At 38.9% G+C, this 24,200-nt stretch overlaps 1 protein-coding gene across 3 annotated transcripts in view; it reads right to left on the bottom strand.

The window, feature by feature from the left end:
- Positions 1–24,200, bottom strand: part of LOC127662448 (transcription initiation protein SPT3 homolog) — a 147,300-nt gene that overhangs the window by 114,941 nt on the left and 8,159 nt on the right. For all 3 annotated transcript variants that reach the window (XM_052153622.1, XM_052153620.1, XM_052153621.1), the window contains exon 2: positions 22,459–22,574. In XM_052153622.1, coding sequence (XP_052009582.1) covers positions 22,459–22,574 — 116 coding nt within the window. The remainder of the gene's footprint in view (positions 1–22,458; positions 22,575–24,200) is intronic.

The following is a 24,200-nucleotide window of genomic DNA, read 5'->3' on the forward strand; positions in this document are numbered from 1 at the left end:
TTGTCATCTGCCTTCATGAAGCAATTGGCAAGACAGATGAAGGATATTGCAAAAGAAAAATATACTGTATAAACAGACGACTTACGATCCAAAGAAAGCATTTCTCTCTCAAACCAAAAAAAAGAAATCAACTCCATGCTCTAATTTTGCTAAATTTGCCAGGTGATTCTAGCGAGCCACTTTCTGCAGTCGAAGCCTCAGGCAGCTTCGAGGGGAAAATAGAAAATGTTCAGATAAGTGGACGTTGACTCCACTTGGCTGTTTTGATTATCCTATAATAAGTGATTCAACAAGGCTTTACCTGTTCGGCCCATTAACCCACCATAGCCCAAACCTGCCCGACGTATTGATTTAACCTCTGCAGGCATGCAGGATTTTCTTAACACCAGAACGTTGCTTTAAAATATTTATAATATGATAGACACCAGGGCTATGAGGGAAAACACTATGTAAAAATGCCCGGAATGAGAGTGTAGCGCTTGGGAACAAAACTGGATTCGTTGCATTGGCGTCTTTCCTCATCCTTGGCTTCCTTTTCCAAATGCGGCTCTGCACCTCACCACAGGGGAAATGGAGTGTTTTCAAATAGGCCCTTGTAATGCTTTATTTCCCCTTAAAAATGTACATTTTTGATATGTAAACAATAAGCGATGAGTTGGGAGTCGAACTGTCTGTCTCCAACCTGGCTCCAAAAATGTGATTCCAACAACTAACTGGGGAAAAAAAAACATTTGGAGCTTGGTGAGAGTTCATTTTGGTCCCTGGTTGTTATACTTGACTAGTTGGAAGCTACAGAGCAGAACATTTTAATTTGGCAAATAGGTTCATTAAAATGGTTTTCCCCATAGCATTCATGCATGTTAATACCGTACCGTATTAGCGAATATCGGCATACATCTAGCTTTCAAATTTTTTCAAATTGACTCAGAAAGTCATACGGGTTTGAAAAGACATGAGGGTGGGTATAAATGAGCACAGAATAAACATTTTTGTGTGTACTATCACTTTAAAACTTTTAATGCTCAACGAAAAGTAGCGTTGAAACATAGAGGCCTCCAAGGCTAGAATGAGCCAAGCTAAATGCAAGAAAAACGGGGTTTAAATGACATCACACACCTGCCAATCAACCTGGTTGCGGTCCCGTGCCAGCAAGCACATCAGAATTAATTACGGAAGCAGCCGCGTGAGTGTGAGCAGCGTGCAGAACATGTACAGCCACAACGCACGTGGACAACCTAAACATTAGCTTTAAAGGACAAAACACCATCGTCTAACTGGCCTGGTAATCTGACCACAGCAATCGCAATCACACACACACACACACACACACACACACAATACACACACACACACACACACATACACACACACACACACACACACACACACACACCTTCCCGTATCAGATATCTGCTCGGGGAGCACAGGAGCGGCTCTTTCCATGCGGGGCCTGGTTCTATAGTATCCGGTTCTCAGCTTTGGTTACAAGTGTTTTGAAGTCACAAAATAAACACTTTGTCATCTTACAGATTTTAAAGCTCAGAAGCTGTAAGATATGCCCACTACACTTCTGCATATCACAGTAACACTGTGTCAAACTATATTGGGCATTTGGAGAGGAAGAATTCTACATTTTGCAATAAAATCATAATTGCATTTTGAAGCTGACTGTACTGAGTTGGCCTGTAACCCAGAACTGGTACCTCAATTGATACACCGATATATCACCGATCAGTCACAACATTAAAATCACCTGCCTAATATTGCATAGGTCCCCCTCGTGCCACCAAAACAGCACAAACCAGCATCTCAGAATAGCATTCGGAGATTATATTTTTCTCAGCTACCGTAGACTTTGTCAGTTCGAACCAGTCTAGGCCTCATTTCCCAAAAGCATTGTAAGCCTAAGTAGATCATAGAATCCATCTTACAAATCATCTTCGTTTTCTTGACCATTTCCCAAATGCATCGTAACTTAAGTAGCACTTGATGATGCTTGTAGATTAACGAGTGCTCTGGAGTAATCGTACAGCGCTAAGAGCATTGTAAGGACACAGAGTTATGCAGCCACCTGCAGGACAAATGTGAAATTACACCTAGTAAACTTTAAACACCTACAGCTTCACCTCATGCTCATTTAATATCAGTATGCATCCGTTTGACTGTATTTGGTAAAATGGTAAATGGTCTGCACTTATGTAGCGCCTTTTTATAACCTTAGTGGATTTCAAAGCGATTTACACTGTGACTGATTCACCCATACACACACACACACACACACACACACACACACACACACACCAATGAAGGCAGAGCTGCCATGCAAGGTGCTAGCCTGCCAACTTGGGTTCAGTGTCTTGCCCAAGGACACTTCAGCATGTGGAGTCATGTGGGCCGGGATTCGAACCATCAACCCTGCGATTAGTGGCCGACCCGCTCTACCACCCGAGCCACAACCGCCCCGGTTTGTTTTCGAAAAGGCTAATAATAATAATAATAATGAATGCATAAAATGGTTAGTCAATATTGGATTAACAGATAAATTAATACCGTAATTTCCGGACTATAAGCCGCAACTTTTTTCCCACGCTTTGAACCTCGCGGCTTATACAATGACGCGGCTAATATATGGATTTTTCCGCTTTCAAATGTTATATATATATATATATATATATATATATATATATATATATATATATATAAAACATTCTGTGACGTGCTCAGTTTTTTGGCGTGAAGCTTTCATTAGACCAATGAAATTGCCGAGCGGGTTAAGGTCAAAACAACTTTTTTGTATACTGTTTAGATTAAATCGAGGCTCAAACTTCCCATCATTCTGATTACGGTAGTAATTTTGTCACCCTCACCATGGCAAAGACATGGAGAAATGCATATGATGCAGCTTTCAAGTTGAAGGCGATTGATCTGGCTGCTGCACGGGAGCTTGGTCTTAATGAGTCGATGATAAGACGTTGGAAACAGCAGCGTGAGGAATTGACTCAGTGCAAAAAGACAACTAAATCTGAGGCTATTCAACTCCGACACCGAAGGAGATGACTTCAGTGGTTTCAGTGCACTGGACGAGGAAGATAGTGACCAATGACTTTCTTGGTAGGCTACTATTTACTGCAAATGTTTTATTACAAGTCGTGTGTGGCAGCGGGGGCGTGGTCAAGCGCCCGTCCGGGAGAAAAGCTGTAAGAGCTTACACCTGCGCTAAATTATGTCTAACACCGGTGTCTAATTTCAAGTGCCCTGCTTCACGTGTCCTTCTTGGGAAAACTGTCACGCGGGCACCAGTGTGACAGTTTTCAGCAGGGCACTTGGCGTTCCAGGTAAGGCTTTTAATGGCCACAGCAATGTTTAATCAATTTTATAAAGTTTCTCAATTCTTCTATCGCCAACACTAGACTGGCGTGTGTCACTCTCTCAGCTCTGTGGCTGCTGCCTTTTTATGCCGCTCTCCCCATGCTTACTGAAATTAGACACCGGTGTTAGACATAATTTAGCTCAGGTGTAAGCGCCCTTACCGCTTTTCTCTCCGGACGGCGCTTGACCACGCCCCGCTGCCACACCGTGTTTCGTTAAAGCCTATTTATTTTTGTTACATGCCGTGTTTCGTTAAAGCCTGAGTAAAGTTAATTTGTTTCAATGTACCAGTAGGCACCTGCGGCTTATAGACAGGTGCGGCTTATTTATGTTCAAAATAATATTTTATTTAAAAATCAGTGGGTGCGGCTTATATTCGGGTGCGCTCAATAGTCCGGAAATTACGGTAAGTAAACAAATAAAAGTTATTTGTGGACAAAGTGGTGGGATGTATTGTTGCAGAAAAAAAACGTCAACAACTTGCTGCCTCCCGTACCGTATATTGGCTCCTCCTCCTCATCTCCTCTTCCTCTCTGACACCGATATGTACGGTGAATTTTCTTTTTTTGTTGTCTCAAGTTTCATCTCAAGCATGCACTGACACTTTTGTCAACTTGGTTAACACGTACACTAACTTTTGAAATAAATAAATAAATGTATAAGGGGAAAATTTGTTTGGTGTTGTATAAGTGACGCCACGACGTAATTATTTTCGTAGAAATAGAATTACGATAGAAATAATAAAAAATAATTTTGATAGAAATAATTTTCACACAATAAATATTGAAATGCTTTATGTTTATTTCACACTTTGTTTAGATTATCATAGTTTTAAACATGTTATAATTTGTATTTTATCATGTATTTTCACAGTTTAATATTGAACGTTTGGGTCTGAAACAGAAAACAGTCAAATCCGTACATTAAAGGCAACTGAAAAGTACCAGAAATAATGAACGAAGGCCTGTTCAAAAGTTTACAAGTCAGTTTTAATGAGTCCTTCATATAACAAAAGAAAAATGATGAATTAGTTTCTTTTCGTTTTCGAGTAAAAGAAAAGTATCCAAAACAACGCTAGACAACTAAACTAGCAAAACGACAAGTCAAAATATATGGGAGGTGTTTTCTCCTCCCTTTAAAAAGTTAATAGGCGTATTTATTTTGCCATCCTCACTATTCAAAACAGTGGCATTTTTTCTCTGCATTCAGAGTTTTTTCTGCCGCTGATCAGAACAGATCTGAGACCACTTTTTAACCAGTTAGGAACGACTTGGTTAATAGATTTCATGAACAACCGTACATCACTGACAGCATCACACAGCCTAAATTAAATCAATTAGCGATTATCAATGCCCCTACATAGGCCGAGAATGACTCTTGGAAACGTTGAGACTCAAAACGTGAAGCGCCAAGGAGAAAAACAGTCATTAAGAATGAACCCCAACCGAGCATGCCGTCAACAACGCTGTTTTTGTGATTGGAATGGCTGTTGACTCATCTTCTGACGGCATGCATCACGCTGCAAGTTACTGAACTAGACATCACGGCTCCTGTTTCATTGTCTTGCGTGTTCACTACGAGCATAAAACTACTTGTAAAGGCGTTTCGGGTATATCGCCAAATCTTTTGGGGAAATAACAGCCGCTCGGGAGTTTAAAGGCCAGGGGCTTATGTAAAATTAATCAGACAGACTCCCTCACCGAGGTTGACACTGTTTATTAAAGCGCTCCTCCTCAGCTGTTAAATATGTATTAGACGTCCAAAGGAGAATCTCCTAAGAAGTTGTTTTCCACTGGAAAATGAGGAGAGACGCTGGTGTTTGATTCACTTGGAGAGGTTTGAAAGCGATGAGAAAACTTCAGCTTCTTCTCCAAGTTTAAGTGCAATCGCTGTCAATTTGCTGACAAAGACAACAAAGATTTCTCTTAACACTCCCACGATGCCTAAATATTAACAAGGCTTCTTTATTAATAAACATGAATCTCCTGGGTCCAGAATAAACGGAGAAAGACTGCGGAAAAAGAGATGTAAATGCATGAACAATGTTCGGCGAAGGTAATTTGAAGATGCTTACATATTGATGGCAAACTTCAGGAACCTCTATTTATATCCAAACATGGTTGTTGTCTCGTCCTAGTTCGAAAACGTAGAAGTCGCACAACTGAATCGTAAAACGGTTGTTCTTCAATGGAAAGCATGCATTTAAATAAGCCGTTCCTCAATGTATGCTTTTAATAAGACGGTTGCGAAACATAAAAGGAACCTCAGCATTGAAATGTTGTTTTGCGCACATCAAGCAACGTTAACGGTCTTGCATTTCTGCAGTCCAGTATTCGTTGAACCTCGACAAAAAAGAAAACTCTAGAATCTCTAGAAACTTCTTATTCCTTCTGACTTCAAAGCGCAAGATTCAGGAATCTCTTTATTGTTCTGCGGCTGTTCCCTGAAGGATTGCAAGACTCAATGAGCGAGAATACAGCCGCCTTACTGGCACTGTTGTGTTGGGAGTTCATTATGTAGCACAAGTAAATAAGACCTTCCAGAGGATATTGTTCTTTAACTTACTGATGTCAGCGACTTCGAAAGATTAAAAGAAAGTTGCACCATCAGACCAAGTGGTCAAATGTAATCTGTGTTGCATGGGTTGTTTGTTGATTCTACCTTTCTGTTCTGGTCACTATTTGCTCTCAAGAGTCAGAACAAAGTCTGAGGCTCTGTTCGTAAATCTAGTGAGCTGCCTTCGTAGGAAACACTTTAAAGTAACATGAGCGAGCTGTTGGAAAAGGTAGACACTAGGCAGTATGTTTAAGATGCATTCTTTCGGACAAATTCCAAGGCAGCATCACATGCATTCATAATGCATCGACTGAAATTATGAAAATATATATGTATATTATATGGTAGATGAAGACATATTTTGAATATACTAATGCATGTCTTGACTTTAATGCATGTCTTTCATCAGGGGTTCATTTTAATGGAAACACAATATGACAGTTGTTATATGACAGTCTCATTTAAACTGATTTGGAAACTTGCCTTCATTAATTGTTTTTGGTACTTTTCAGTTGCCTTATACCTTATATAGCGCCTAAAAATATACTGAAATAAAAACAAAGATGTCCATCTGGTGCATGTTTACATAAGAAAACCATTTTAAAACACAGTATCCGTGTTACATTTACATTTATGCATTTGGCAAAATTTATCCAAAGCGACAGTGCACTTATTACAGGGACAATCCCCCCAGAGCAACCTGGAGTTAAGTATCTTACTCAAGGACACAATGGTGGTGACTGTGTGGATCTAACCAGCAACCTTCTGATTACCAGTTCAGTGCTTTAGCCCACTACGTCACCACCACTCCTGTTCAGTTTGAAACAGTCACTTACAAGGTTTCATTTCAGGTAGAGTGCTTCTTTAGGCCATGCTAACACTAATATGTTTTCATATTAAAATGCATACATGCATGGAGTGGTGGAGGCGTAGTGGGCTAAGGCACATAACTGTTAACATAACTGTTAATCAGAAGGTCGCTGGTTCGATCCCCACAGCCACCACCATTGTGTCCTTGAGCAAGGCACTTAACTCCAGGTTGCTCCGGGGGGGATTGTCCCTGTAATAAGTGCACTGTAAGTCGCTTTGGATAAAAGCATCTGCCAAATGCATAAATGTAAATGTAATGTAAATGTACATTTCGCTACATTTGCGCCTCTCATCCAGACCTGTACACCTCTTTCCTTCACCGAACTGAGGCTATCGAAAGCGCTCTCTATTACCGTATACTTCGGAAAACGTAACTCATGACCACATCCACACTAATCCATTTCCTGTGTGAAAACAATGCTTCCTAACGTCATCGTTTTCCAAAGTATGCAGCAATGGAGAGCATTTTCAAAACGCTCCTTTTCGGTGGAGGAAAAAGCAGTTCTAATGTGGATGAGAGGCGTAAACGTGAAACGAATGAGTGTGAACTTGGTCTTAGAAGGCAGCTGCCTAGGCTGTAGACAACAACTCAGTTCACTAGGTTTTGTAATAGAACGTACATTGTCAAAATGTACACGGTTTAATTTACAGAATGATGAAATACAGTTTAGTCCAAATTTTACCATCTATTTTACACTTCTCTAATTTTAAACAGTTTTGTTGTATTATTTTCCATTTATTTCCAGGTTTAAATTTGAATCATGGATTGTCAATGTGGACTCAAGTCAATATATACACAGGAGTACATGGTCATTTTAAAGCCAGCATGGCAAACATCAGAAATGCAATAGTTAAAGCGTCTTCACAGAGCACCCCTCTCTCTCTCTCTCTCCAGAAACACTAAAGTTTAACTGTGGTAAACAAATACTCAATAGTGATGAGAGGCTCTTTTCAGTCCCAAAATTACATTCTGGTTAACCAGAGACTCTGTGTGCCAGCTCATTACTGCTGTTTGCTTCCAGTGCGACTCGTCTCCGTCCAAGTTTACGAAAACATTAGAGGGGCCTTGAATGCAAAGAGGGTTTTATACAGGCCGTAGCCCCGGAGAAGCAGCCTGAAACAGACAAATGTCTACAGGTTGCTAGTCAACCACCTGAGAGCCCATGGTTACACCCAGGTCCGGTGCGGATCGCTGTAAATGAGGTTACACAGCTGGACAAAACACCACGGGAGGACAGTGGGCTGTACTGCTTGGCAATGGCACGCAAAGCTTCCCGGCAATTCGGAATTTTAATGCTGTATTTAATTACAGTGAGTGGCTGACATTTGCCTAATTGTTGGGGTAAATTAAAGTGCTACATTCACTAAGGCTCCCACAAAGTCACATAAATGGCTCTTGCATCAGCAATTCTTTCCTGAACATAAGATACAATTGCGATTTATTTCCCCTGGATTTCATATGATCCGCTTAATGAATACAGTGATGTGAGAAGTATTTGCCCCATCCTGATTTCTTCTGTTTTTGTGAATATCTATTACTAAATTGTTTCTAAAAACTGGGAAGGGTTACAAAGCTATTTCAAAGGCTCTGTGACTCCAAAGAACCGCAGTGAGAGTCATTATCTCCAAATGGAGAAAACTTGGCACAGTAGTGAACCTTCCCAGAAGTGGCCGACCTTCCAAAGTTCCTCCAAGAGCACAGTGATGACTGATCCAGGAAGTCACAAAAAAGGCAAGGACAACGTCCAAGGAGCTGCAGGCCTCTTTGGCATCAATAACGGTCACTGTTCATGACTCCACTATCAGACACGGGGCATAAATGCATCCAGGGAAGTGTGGCGAGGCGAAAATCACAGCTAACCCAGAAGAACATTAAGGCTCGTTTGAATTTACCAAAACACACCTTGATGATCCTCAAACATTTTGGGAGAATGTTCTGTGGACTGATGAGTCGAAAGTTGACCTGTTTTTAAGACAGGGGTCCCGTTACATCTGGTGAAATCAAACCCCCTTATTCCATAAAAAGATCATCATGCCTACGGTCGAGCATGGTGGTGGTAGTGTGATGGTGTCGGGATGCTTTGCTGCTTCAGGGCGACTTGCAATAATTGAGGGAAACATGAATTCTACTCTCTACCAGAAAATCCTAAAGGAGAACGTCCCGTCATCAGTTCAAGCTCAAGCCCAACTGGATTATGCAGCAAGACAATGATCCAAAGCATAGGAGTATATAAGTCACCTCTGAATGTCTTAAAAGAAGCTAAATTAAAGTTTTGGAGTGGCCTAGACAAAGTCCTGACTTGAACTCAATTGAGATGCTGTGGCAGAAGAAGAAATCAAGATGGGGCAAATACTTTTTCACAGCACTGTATATCACAAATTCTTTTTCCAGTAATAAATCCTACTGAAAAGGGAAAATAAAAAGCAATATAAATCAGCCATGAGAAAGTAATTGCTATCAAGGCCTTATAAAAAAAAGGACTGAAAAATGTAAAATGGTAGAGTGATGATATATTGAAATATACAATGTATCAAATTATTACAATATTTAAATGCCATTGTATTTGCATGTACACAAGGCACTTCAAAGAATACCATAGTACTATGATGGTTCCACGTTTAAAAACAACATGGTAGTTTTGTGTTGGTGATATCACAACTTTCTATTCTTATCTATTTTATATAAATGCTATTGGTATTGTTAATGTCAACGATAATGTTTTAACTGCACTACTGAGTTCACACTTTTCGGGGAAAAACAACCTAGGTTACACTTTAAAAGTTGTACATTTTAACATATTGTTCATTATTAGTCACAAATAGAACCATATTGTTAAGTATTACCTCAACGTATGAATGGTTTACTTTGGTATATTAATGGTTATCTTGCAGGGTCAGAAATTAAGATGGGGCTCAGTGCAAAAATGCCACCAAAAATGACTAATTGTCCTAGTAATTCAAAAGGTGGGGGCAAAAAATGCCCTCAAAATAATTTTTACATCTGATACAGTTCTTAAAGTGTGCATGACATGAAAAAAAAAAAACTGTCCTTGACCTTTTATCATACAAGAGGTCATTGTACTATAAAATCATACGTTATGTTTCAGAACTCAAAACTTCCTCCTAACTGCAAAAAGAGTATTCGTTCTCTACTTCCTCCACATTGTGATGTCACACTGTGGTAGATATATGAATCTGACCACCTCCACAACAACCGTTCTGTAGCCCCACCAAGTAGTGGTGAACAATGTGATGGCAAGGAGAGAGCAGGTCAGTCAAGAGCAGAGAGCCAATCAGATCAGAGGGCCATAAAGTCTTAAAAGAGAAGCAGCACCTAAACCGTGTGTTTCTGACAGAAGGTCAGAACGAGGGTGGAAAATTATCATGTTTTTTGTGCAAAAAAGCTTTAAGGAACATATTAAAATAATTTAATAATGGCATGTCATGATCCATTTAATATTCTACTGTAGTCCAATTTTCTAAACCTTGAAAATTTGTATTAATAGACTGATACAATTATGTCAAATACATCAATTTCATCAGTCACAGTAGGGCTGCACGATTATGACAAAAATTATTGTGATTATTGCGCTTATGGGCTTACTTGCTATAGCTAATCAACAGTGTTTCAAGAAACATTCAGTAGACTATCAATAGCCTGTATAACAGCAGTAAAATAACAGCTTATCTACTGACTTGCTATAGCTAATCAACAGTGTTTCAACAAACATTCAGTAGACTATCAATAGCCTGTATAACAGCAGCAATATAACAGCTTATCTACTGACTTGCTATAGCTAATCAACAGTGTTTCAACAAACATTCAGTACACTATCAATAGCCTGTATAACAGCAGCAAAATAATAGCTTATCTACTGACTTGCTATAGCTAATCAACAGTGTTTCAAGAAACATTCAGTAGACTACAAATAGCCTGTATAACAGCAGCAAAATAACAGCTTATCTACTGACTTGCTATAGTTAATCAACAGTGTTTCAACAAACATTCAGTAGACTATCAATAGCCTGTATAACAGCAGCAAAATAATAGCTTATCTACTGACTTGCTATAGCTAATCAACAGTGTTTCAACAAACATTCAGTAGACTATCAATAGCCTGTATAACAACAGCAAAATAATAGCTTATCTACTGACTTGCTATAGCTAATCAACAGTGTTTCAACAAACATTCAGTAGACTATCAATAGCCTGTATAACAGCAGCAAAATAATAGCTTATCTACTGACTTGCTATAGCTAATCAACAGTGTTTCAACAAACATTCAGTAGACTATCAATAGCCTGTATAACAGCAGCAAAATAATAGCTTATCGACTGACTTGCTATAGCTAATCAACAGTGTTTCAACAAACATTCAGTAGTCTATCAATAGCCTGTATAACAGCAGCAAAATAACAGCTTATCTACTGACTTGCTATAGCTAATCAACAGTGTTTCAACAAACATTCAGTAGACTATCAATAGCCTGTATAACAGCAGCAAAATAATAGCTTATCTACTGACTTGCTATAGCTAATCAACAGTGTTTCAACAAACATTCAGTAGACTATCAATAGCCTGTATAACAGCAGCAAAATAATAGCTTATCTACTGACTTGCTATAGCTAATCAACAGTGTTTCAACAAACATTCAGTAGACTATCAATAGCCTGTATAACAGCAGCAAAATAACAGCTTATCTACTGACTTGCTATAGCTAATCAACAGTGTTTCAACAAACATTCAGTAGACTATCAATAGCCTGTATAACAGCAGCAAAATAACAGCTTATCTACTGACTTGCTATAGCTAGCCAACAGTGTTTCAAGAAACATTCAGTAGACTATCAATAGCCTGTATAACAGCAGCAAAATAATAGCTTATCTACTGACTTGCTATAGCTAGCCAACAGTGTTTCAAGAAACATTCAGTAGACTATCAACAGCCTGTATAACAGCAGCAAAATAACAGCTTATCTACTGACTTGCTATAGCTAGTAAACAGTGTTTCAACAAACATTCAGTAGACTATCAATAGCCTGTATAACAGCAGCAAAATAATAGCTTATCTACTGACTTGCTATAGCTAATCAACAGTGTTTCAAGAAACATTCAGTAGACTATCAACAGCCTGTATAACAGCAGCAAAATAACAGCTTATCTACTGACTTGCTATAGCTAGTAAACAGTGTTTCAACAAACATTCAGTAGACTATCAATAGTCTGTATAACAACAGCAAAATAGCAGCTTATTGACTGACTTGTTATAGCTAGACAACAGTGTTTCAACAAACATTCAGTGGACTTATCAATAGCCTGTATATCAGCAGCAAAATAACAGCTTATCGACTGACTTGCTATAGCTTGTCAACAGTGTTTCAGCAAACATTGGTGAATCCTGACCATTTCGCAGTGAGATTGGGTAGGACACAGAGTTCTGCACTTACATATGCTCACATAATAAATATAACTGTTTAAACAACACAATAAATCAGTTAATTCAGTTATTTCAACCCTGTCTGTACCTTGATTATAACGGTCGAGGTCATTTTAGTTTTGTCGCGTTGCACATTTGCAGTTTGTTTACCTTTGGTAAATAAAACGGCGCGACATGCAACGAATTGAAAAGAATTCAAAATTGCTCACTTTTGTTCTACAGCTTCTTTTCGAGTGTTAGATGATGTTTATTTAGCAATACATTCCATGTGCCATTGCAAACAGAAATTAAACACCAAGCATGCATCTGGACATCAGACGATTTAAAACTTGCGCATAAGAATTGGTTGTCATGAGTGATTGAACTGTAGACTCACTGCATCTCTGATTGGCCATTGTCGTTTCACTGCTAAAAGCACACGTCTAGGATTGGTTAGAAAATCAACCGCAGCAAAAACACGTTCTAAATAGAAACCACTAACGCAACAGTATTGTAACAATTGGATTGCACACACAGGACGTGTTCATTGTATGTGTATTCATGCATTCTTGATAAAGGCAATAAGATAGCGTGTGATAAAACGTAAGCATGTTTTAGGGAAGGGCACGAATCATTTGATGTGTAGGCAATATAAACAAACTGCTTATGGGTGTAGGGCCATTCTGTTCTCTGGTTATAGCCACTAATTACAGATTGAGTGGCAAAACACTTTTATGTCACATTCAGCTGAACAACATAAATACAGTGATAAGTCTGAAAGCTTTCCAAAAAAACAGCACAGACACCCTGAAGGTTCAGTCTAAGCCTTTTAAACGTTTTTGTAGAGTTGATTCGACCAATATGGGCTTTATAAAGGAATATTCCAGGTTCAGTACGAGGTGAGCTCAATCGACAGTATTTGTGGCATTATGTTGATTACCACAAAAATGTACCTTTTCTTTAAAAAAGCAAAAATCAAGGTAACAGTGAAACACTTACAATGTAAGTCAATGGGGACCAATTGTTGAACGTTAAAATACTCACTGTTTCAAAAGTATAGCCACAAAACAAACCATATGTGTGCTAACGTGACATTAGTGTGAAAAAAATCACTACTAATCTTTTCTGTGTAAAGTTACAGCCAATGTTACAACTTTGTTGCATGACGATTTTACGTCAACAAACACTAAAACTCTAAAATGACAATTTAAACAACTTTTCAGCTACAAAAATACATGAGTTTTGACAGAGGAATTAATCGAAAGTACTTTTATAAAAATATAAGCTTCAAATTTCTGCTTTTAAACCCTCCAAATATTGGCCACATTCACTTCCATTGTAAGTGCCTCAATGTAGCACTGATATTGACTATTTTATTATTAATATTATTATTATTAAGTCGAGATATGCCACAAACGATTTTGATTTAACTTGTTTTGAACCCGAAATATTCCTTTAATGTCCAATGCTAATAGCATTATCTAAAGATATAATGTTGATACAAATAATACAATTTAATGATAACAAATAATCCAATCCACAAAATTACTGAATTAAAAAAAAAGGTGAACACTTATTTTAGAATAAGTGTTTTCAAAATCAATAAAGTGTTTGCACTATCAATTGTTGAAGTTATCGGAAACCTTTGGAAATTAAACTTCTGAAATGACCATTTCTATCGGGCAGACACGCAGGCTTGAGTGAAGTTTAAGATGCCATTTATTTGATAAATGTAAAACAGGAAGTAATGTCTCTCTCGTCCGGCGGTCTGAGGGAGTTGTACCCGGAACCGTCATGTCCTGCCGGAGATAGGAGGCAGCCGAGGAGCCTACCCCCGTGCGGGACAGGGCTCAACTGGTGGTGGTGGGGTGGTGGAGGTTGCCTGTGTTTAGCACACTGAAACAGCGATGTGATAGATTGTGAGCAGACTTATAAAGCAATGGCTTACATGCGATTGGCTGGGAGTTACCCAGCTAATGGTGCGATGATGTACAGCTGCTAGTCTTCCCGCTAGAACTACACTGTGCTTACATTTCTGTAAGTCAACTAAACTAATATTAATAACAATACATCTCAAAATCAAATATTAACTGATTAATCGACTTGGCCGTAATGTCTATCCCTAGTTATAAGTTAGTTGTATCTGTTATCAATAGTTCTGAATTGTAAAAAATATTAGTCCAATTAATGGTTTTTAAAAAATTGGAACAGTATTGTTTATTTCTCTCCAATTTGGTATGCCCAATTCCCAATGGGCTCTAAGTTGTCATGGTGGCGTAGTGACTCGCCTCAATCCTGGTGGCGGAGGAAGAATCTTAGTTGCCTCCGTGTCTGAGACCATTAATCGGCACGTCTTATCATGTGACTTGTTGAGCGCGTTACCGCGCATACCTAGCGCATGTGGAGGCTTCACGCTATTCTCTGTGGCATCCACACACAACTTACCACACGCCCCACCGAGAGCAAGGACCACTAATCACCACCACGAGGAGGTTACCCCATGTGACTTTACCCTCCCTAGCAACCGGGCCAATTTGGTTGCTTAGGAGACCTGGCTGGAGTCACTCAGCACACAATGGATTCAAATGTGCTCCAAGTCCTCGTGGTGGCGTAGTGACTCAATGGTGAGTCGGGTGGCGGAGGACGAATCTCAGTTGCCTCCGCGTCTGAGACCGTTAATCTGTGCATTTTATCACGTGGCTTGTCATTAGTTCTGCTTTGAAAAAATACTCCTCCAATTAATATTTATTAAAAGAATAGTAAAAAAAAATTCCAACAGGCTGCCCCCAAAAAAGCAGTAAAACAAGCGGAGATATTTTTTTAAATCCCACTTTGTTTTCAATGTATTTCCAAGTTTTAATCATAACATAATTGGATCTAGTCATCTTTTCCAGCTCTCAGCATATTGTTCTTGAAGATAGACAGAACGTGTAACCCACAAGAATGCTAGTGTTTGTGCACAAATACTGTAGCACTCACACCATGCAATAAATAGTTGTGGCAAAATAATATAGGGAACTACATTTTATATAACTAAAAAAGAAGCTAAATTATAGCTCCAGGTATTTTCAATTACGTTGCAGAAGAGTTGTCTAGATGTTTGCCAAAGTGTGAAATATGGACTACGTTAGTCTAAATGTTCTGAAGCCACAAAAAAATGCAACTGAAGAATTTTGTGCGATTGGCACCATGGCAGTGATGAACCCAAGAGTTCACAGAGAGCCGCTTAAAAATACGCTTTGATCAGGTTACAACCAGAGGCCATGACACGCTTGAAGTCGGTAACTGTTAAAGGCAATCAGTCTGAGTGTATCACCATAGGAACGGCTTCTGCTGTGATAAAATCCACACTGAACGTGACTCGCCTGAAGAATCGCAAAAATGGACAAATGGTGCAGCCTGGGAGTCTCTAAACTGCCCTCAATGAGTCCTACGAGTAGCCGTCGATTCATTTGTGCCAATTCTTTGGGTTAAACTTTATAATAACTACGCGGTATAATGTATTTCAGTTGTTGCAAAACAGTTGTAAAGAAGTTTATGAGAGCATTAAGAAGGCATACATTTGTAGTTAATTAAGAAATGATATATACATTTACTATATACACTCACCTAAAGGATTATTAGGAACACCATACTAATACTGTGTTTGACCCCCTTTCACCTTCAGAACTGCCTTAATTCTATGTGGCATTGATTCAACAAGGTGCTGAAAGCATTCTTTAGAAATGTTGGCCCATATTGATAGGATAGCATCTTGCAGTTGATGGAGATTTGTGGGATGCACATCCAGGGCACGAAGCTCCCGTTCCATCACATCCTAAAGATGCTCTATTGGATTGAGATCTGGTGACTGTGGGGGCCATTTTAGTACAGTGAACTCATTGTCATGTTCAAGAAACCAATTTGAAATGATTCGAGCTTTGTGACATGGTGCATTATCCTGCTGGAAGTAGCCATCAGAGGATGGGTACATGGTGGCCATAAAGGGATGGACATGGTCAGAAACAATGCTCAGGTAGGCCGTGGCATTTAAACGATGCCCAATTGGCACTAAGGGGCCTAAAGTGTGCCAAGAAAACATCCCCCACACCATTACACCACCACCACCAGCCTGCACAGTGGTAACAAGGCATGATGGATCCATGTTCTCATTCTGTTTACGCCAAATTCTGACTCTACCATCTGAATGTCTCAACAGAAATCGAGACTCATCAGACCAGGCAACATTTTTCCAGTCTTCAACTGTCCAATTTTGGTGAGATCTTGCAAATTGTAGCCTCTTTTTCCTATTTGTAGTGGAGATGAGTGGTACCCGGTGGGGTCTTCTGCTGTTGTAGCCCATCCGCCTCAAGGTTGTGCGTGTTGTGGCTTCACAAATGCTTTGCTGCATACCTCGGTTGTAACGAGTGGTTATTTCAGGCAAAGTTGCTCTTCTATCAGCTTGAATCAGTCGGCCCATTCTCCTCTGACCTCTAGCATCAACAAGGCATTTTTAGCCCACAGGACTGCCGCATACTGGATGTTTTTCCTTTTCACACCATTCTTTGTAAACCCTAGAAATGGTTGTGCGTGAAAATCCCAGTAACTGAGCAGATTGTGAAATACTCAGACCGGCCCGTCTGGCACCAACAACCATGCCACACTCAAAATTGCTTAAATCACCTTTCTTTCCCATTCTGACATTCAGTTTGGAGTTCAGGAGATTGTCTTGACCAGGACCACACCCCTAAATGCATTGAAGCAACTGCCATGTGATTGGTTGATTAGATAATTGCATTAATGAGAAATTGAACAGGTGTTCCTAATAATCCTTTAGGTGAGTGTATATATATATATATATATATATGCCTAATAAAACATTTATTAATGCTCCATTACTCCATTATTAAAAGCTGTTTAATAAGAATGTAAACCATTATCAATCTGCTTACATGTGAACTTAATAAACAGCAATAATTTGTTTGCTAAAGTAAATAAAAATGAATAACATCCTACTTGTATATACTCTATTTATTCATTAACAATGTAGGAACGATGATTTATAAATAATGATTTAACAACAAACTAACCCTTTACAAATTCTTTATACCATGTAGTTATTAAAAAGGTATTTTTATTTTATTTTTTATAGTAGATTGCAAATATACTATTTTCGAGTCTCATAATCCTGTTATAAATGTTTAAAGACAACATAAAATGGCATATAACAAATTTTACTTCCATAAAGTGACATTAGGGGCAGACAAAGGAGAAATCACATTTTCCATCACATACAATCACATACATTGAAGAACAATAAACAATAAGAACAGCAGCATAAATTACAAAAGTGTCCATTTTCATTGGTCAACGTTGTCTTAAAAATTTTAACTTTAGGGGGTCTGGGTGGCTCAGCGAGTACTGACGCTGACTACCACACCTGGAGGTGCAAATTCGAATCCAGGTCATGCTGAGTGACCCCAGCCAGGTCTTCTAAGCAACCAAATTGGCCCGGTTGCTAGGGAGGGTAGAGTCACATGGTGTAACCTCCTCATGGTCGCTATAACGTGGTTCTCGCTCTCAGTAGGGCGCGTGGTGAGTTGTGCGTGGATGCCATGGAGAATAGCGTAAAGCCTCCATACGCCTACGTCTCCGCGGTAACGCGCTCAACAAGCCACGCGATAAGATGCGCGGATTGACGGTCTCAGATGCGGAGGCAACAAAGATTCGTGCTCCGCCACCAGGATTGAGGCGAGTCACTAAGCGACCATGAGGACTTAGTGCACATTGGGAATTCCAAATTGGGGAGAAAAGGAGAGGGAAAAAAAAAAGAAAAAAAAATAAACATCTCTGTGCTCACAAAAGTTGCCACTGTTTTCATAACTACAACCAAACAATGTGTTTTTGCAAAAGCAATTATAGCAAAGCTGTAATGTAACAGGATCAGTAAGGGGACATCCCTCTTAAACATCAACAAATTAAACGTAACATAACAAATCAAAAAATTACACACTTCACCTTCAACATGAAAAAAAGCACAAAAATGCCTTCGGGGAGACGTTCAACAGTAGCCTCCATTGAATTTTAAGCATTATACACGGCCGTTCCATTACCTCTCTCGTGAACCACAGAACTTCCTGTTATTTATAAGTACAAGTGATGTCAGTTAGAGACCTCGATGAAGGCACGGGGCGGCAGACAGTCACGGCACGAGGAGGCAGAGGAAGCTGATTTACATTTCACTCCCTCTGTTTTCCAGACAGCCGGCGTACAGCAGACACCATCAAAAACACAATCTTTCTGTTTTACAGTATGTACACATGCCCAAAATCCCAGCTGACTTCAAAACCAGATGTTTTTTTCCTCTTCGTAAAAGGCGCCTGTGATGTGTTTAACTTCAATATTAGCGGATCACAAAAAGGGTGACAAATGCGTCGCTGACGATAGCTGTACGGTGACACAGATGAATGCAAGAGATTGTATGAGACACCGCGTACACTGGAATATAATACATCCATATCATCACTCCGCGGAGCGTAAAGCCAGCCAAAAGTGCAAGAAAATCTCTTTAACTGGAGGCCATTTAGTCTCCATCAAAAATGCCTTTGACTGCAAGCTATAATTAAATGTCTATCAAAATATAAGCCTGCAGCCCTTCATGGAGTCCTACGGTCGCGTACTTTTCGTTTCAACAAAGAAAGAGTTTGAGAAACTAAAACGATGTGTCTGTGTGCAGTTTGGGATGTGAAGTGAAATTCAACAGGCTCGCAAGTGGAAATAATAAAAAAAGTTTAAGTTCTGGAGAAAATCAAATCAACAAATGATGTTCTGGCCATCCAAACAGTTAAAAACAATATATATATATATATATATATATATATATATATATATATATATATATATATATACACATACATACATACATACATACAAAGTATATGCAGTGAAAAATCAAACAAAAACTTCCCATTTTGTTTGGCCTGTAGAAATAGAGGGATAAAGTCATTGCCATAGAGCAATATACATTATATATATATATATATATGAAAATGGTGCTGCTGTGATTTGCATGAGTTTGTAGGTCACATCATGTGCGACTCAATGCAGATCGGCAGGATGAATTTCATTATGGATTTCCTGAAGTATCTCTGTCGCTAGGTCAAACCACAAACACTCAGTTGGAGGGGAGTCAATGGATCGGCATGTAAATGTGCTTTATGACTCCTTTGTGCTTTCAGTAAAGCCCTTTTGTAGACCCGGACGCTTGCTTTATAGATTTAACTTAATATCACTCATTCCAAAATCAACTTCACAAAAGATTTTTGATGAAAATAGGAGTCGTGTGCCGAGCATTAACTGATACTTCGGTAAACCGCAAAGTGGTCTCTCATTGCGGCTCGGTGATGGCAAATCCAGACCAGCCTTTGGAGGGCCGCAGGTTTCATCACAGCACAAATGAGCAAAATGCCAGTGCTAAGCTTAAACGCAGAGTTTTGATAAGGCTTTGAATGTCTCAACTCTGATGTCTGTCCTCACGTGATGAAGCCACAGTCAGTTATGATGCCTAATCAAAATGAGAGGCACTGGCATGCATCAGAGGGGGTAAACCAGTCCCACCAGGATTTTCTGATTGTTGTGGCCCAAAAGGACTGAATCCACTTCGGCTTTTCTCAATTTGCACCATTTTTTGTGTTGTTTTGTGGTGAAAACGCACAAATCATCATTGTATGCCTGTGTCATTTGTGTCAGTGTAAATGCAATTCAATATTTTAGTGTAAAAAAAGAATACATACAAACAAAAAGACCATACATTTAGGTCAGCGTTTCTCAACGGGGGCGGTACCGCCCCCTAGGGGGCGTTTGGACAGTGTTGGGGGGCGGTGTGAACGAGGCAGCAGAGAGGGGGCTCAGGCACAAATGGGGGCGTTACTCAGAGGTACTCAACAGGCGGCCTGCGCAAAAATCTTTTCAGCTCTTCTCCTTAGCCTATGTCTTCGTCTTGCTCGGATTACTGCTGCCACTTCACCAGGAGGATATGCCAGGAGAGCCGCTTCCTAAGTTACACATGCTTTTAAGAGGCGCGCTTTCACGGCTTTTTCTGTACATAACGCGAATACATAATTAGAGCATAATTAGTGCTCAGGGCTCACACTAATGACCGTAATTAATTAAAAAAAGTGGCTGTTTTTGGCGTCGTTTTTCTTCGGTTCAGTTCAGGTGGCGAGCTGTTGTACGTCTTTGTTAGTCATTTGAAATCAAATGACCGTTTGTAAGCTATTCAAATTTGAAGCCTAGTATATATTGCCTAATTGAGTGCGTGAGCGACCGCTGCTTTTTCATTGGCCATTTAGGTTAGTTACGTTATTGTTCACGTGATTGGTTCATCTTAAAAAATGTGTGTGTGAGCCTGAATTTGTTTGAATTTCTAAATACATTTGCAATACCTTTCAAACAATCCATGTGTTTTTGCATTTTTTCCAAACACAATATTACTCAACTTGAGGCTTTTACATGTAGTTTAAATACAATAAGAAACTTCTGTTTCAGTTTTTTTTACCAAAACTCAGGCTTCAGGTATCAGTGTTGCAATTGTTTGGCTGTAATAGTATTTCTGAAGTGTTTTTTTTTTTTTTTGCTTTTTTATTGGGGGTGGCTGCGTTAAGAGGATCATGAAGAGGTCAGGGGCGTTTGTTCAAAAAAGGTTGAGATCCACTGATTTAGGTGAAGCCTGTGATATGGCTATTGGAAGACCCTTAAAATGAAGGTTAAAATAGACCTACAATAAATCTGTAAACTAAAAACGCAAATGAGGATTCAATAATTTGGTGTATGTTGCGATTATAACATCGTCTGATACAAAAATATAATCTATATGGTCATATACGAACATGTATAAAATTATAATTCATATATTTGAGCATTTATATACATATTCAAATTAGAGGTAGGGCGAAAAATCGGTTTTACCGATTAATCGGTACCGATGGTTGCTTTTTGGAACTATCGTTATTCGGCAAAAATCTTCCCGATAGTTCATTCCTCATTTCATCATTTCAAAATAAGAGTCCCCAGTGTTTTCCGAGCATGTCTATACTTATATATATATATATATATATATATATATATAGTCCCGCGTTATGCACCAAATCTGAATTTTTGGGGGGATTTTGGGGATTTTTGTTGAACAATAAACTACATCTGGGATTTTATTTACTTAGGACTCTTTGTCTGTGCCCATCATAGTAAGGAAATAATAAGATAAAACAAAAAGTACATTCTATAAATACATTTTTAAAACTATCGGCCGATTAATCGGTTATCGGCCTTTCCTTCCACCCTAGTTATCGGTATCGGCAAAATCCACTATCAGATTACCTCTAATTAAAATACCAAGTATTTGTAAAACATTTATGTTAGATACATGAAAAGGGCAATTTCTGTAATATTTTTTAATATATGTAAATATACATAAAGGCTCTGTGACCTTACATACATTTATGAAAATATACATCTTTCATATAAGTGTTTAGTTTACTATGAGCTACTTTTTTAAAAAATGAGTTACAAGTAGCTGACTACATTGAAGTGGACATATTTTTAAATATATAACAACTGGATTATATTATTATTTAATAAGTGTGACATTTAACAATTAGGCCGACAACATTAAACTGAACACTGAAATTATTACATTCGATACATTTATACTAAATACAAACTACATAAAACTAGAAAACACCCTATTTTTACATAACTTCGAAACCGAAATATATGCGAAACAGCTGCAGTTTACTAAATATGGCGCTTCGTAAAAGAAGTCAAGGTCCTTTTAAGGCTGTGCAGGGGCTCAAATGAATCAGTGAATCATTTATGTGAAGTAGTTCATTTATATGATGCGTCCAAACAAACCTACGCCTTGGATTTATGAGAATTTTAATAAGGCTGGGCATAGAAATGCATCTCCTCTACAACGTCAATCTCTTCAGACATGTATCGTAAGTTCAGTTCTCTGGTTTGTTTGCAGATGTGTTTCGTTCTCTGTTGTTAATATCTCTGCGGTGTTCCGGTTCTACCAAAACAAAGTGAGTTCTCGCTTGAACGCCCCATCTCGCGAGAGGTGAACTGCTGCTCTCGTGAAGGCGCACAGGAGAGCAACGGTCGGTCAAAAATTTTTCTAAATAAGATTTCAGATTGTTCCTCACCAAAAACACATGCGAGTAGTGTAAATGACTTCAGACAGGAAGTGAGGAGAGCATTTCCTGTACTCACATCATGCTCTGAAGCTCCGGGATGAAGCTGGTGGCTTTTCCGGATGCACGACCGCCCGCTGCGCTGCTGCTGCTACTGCTGCCGGCTGTCATGGGGCTCGTGGAACTGTTGCTCATCTGTTAAACCCACAACACAGTGTTCACACAACGCTCATGTGACTGTATGAACCATCAAACACAAGCAATTATAAAGCCACTTCACAAAGAAAACGCTTCATGATGCATTAAATGACCAGACACAGGAAAAACACGCCACATGTTGAGATTAAAACGGAACCTCAATGACAAACAAGGCTCGGAAATTCAGAGGAAGACGCAAAGATTGCGGGACGTGGTAGCATTTAGGCTAAACTGACTAATATATATATATAGGATTTTTGGATGCAAGACTGAATATTGCAATGGAAAACCCTAACTATATTTTAACAATAATGGCGAGGCTGGTTAAACTGTGACATTATTGTTAATAATATAAATGATCGCTAAGTTCAAGTGGACTGTGGGGTGTTTTTAATGGTCAAATGTTTACCAAATATCCTGGGTGATTCTCACGAAACCAGTCAAGAAAGTGTCCTGGTCATATATAACCCCAAAATCAATACAAAAAATAGACAAACTATACTTAGGGAACATTATAATAATTATTTTTACAAGACATTATTTTTAAGACACTTGAGCATATTTTACTCCGCAATTATCATAACCGTAACGCATCCAGATGTTTTGCTTTTATTGTTTTCAAATATGATTTTCATTACAGAAAACAAAGTTGGTGGGGCTAATAAGGTCAAAAGAGTCAACAAGAGTCCAAAATGAATAAAATCCCAGATGCAGTACCAATATAATACACTAAAATCCCAATGACAACCAGAACAAAAGAGAGGCTTGGTGCATAACGTAACTAGCAAGGCTGAAACACACTGGGGACACTTATTTCCCACCGTCTCAATATCTAAATTTAAGCATTAAGCAAATTAAGCTTTTTATAGCATATATATATATATATATATATATATATATATATATATATATATATTAACCAGATGAAGGGTTTGTGCGTGTGTGTGTGTGTGTACACCGATCAGCCACAACATTAAAACCACCTGCCTAATATCGTGTAGTTCCCCTTCGTGCCCCAAAACAAAATAGTTCCTAATGCTTGCCCATTTTACCTGCTTTCAACTCATGAAATTCAACAACCGACTGTTCACTTGCTGCCTAATACTGTATATCCCACCACTTGACAGGTGCCATTTTAACGGGATAGTAAATGTTATTCACTTCACCTGTCAGTGGTGTGGCTGATTAGTGTATATGTATAGTATATACAGTTGAAGCCAGAAGTTTACATACACATTAGCCAAATACATTTAAACTCAGTTTTCACAATTCCTGACATTTAATCATAGAAAACTTTCCCTGTCTTTATTTTAAGAATGTGAAATGTCAGCATAATAGTCGAGAGAATTGTTTATTTCAGCTTTTATTTCTTTCATCACATTCCCAGTGGGTCAGAAGTTTACATGCACTTTGTTAGTATTTGGTTGCATTGCCTTTAAATTGTTTAACTTGGGTCAAATATTTTGGGTCACCTTAGACAAGCTTCTCACGATAAGTTGCTGGAATTTTGTCCCATTCCTCCAGACAGAACTGGTGTAACTGAGTCAGGTTTGTAGACCTCCTTGCTCGCACATGCTTTTATCAGATTGAGGTCGGGGCTTTGTGATGGCCACTCCAATATCT

This window comes from Xyrauchen texanus, chromosome 22 (assembly GCF_025860055.1).
Source record: "Xyrauchen texanus isolate HMW12.3.18 chromosome 22, RBS_HiC_50CHRs, whole genome shotgun sequence".
NCBI classification, from domain to species: domain Eukaryota; kingdom Metazoa; phylum Chordata; class Actinopteri; order Cypriniformes; family Catostomidae; genus Xyrauchen; species Xyrauchen texanus.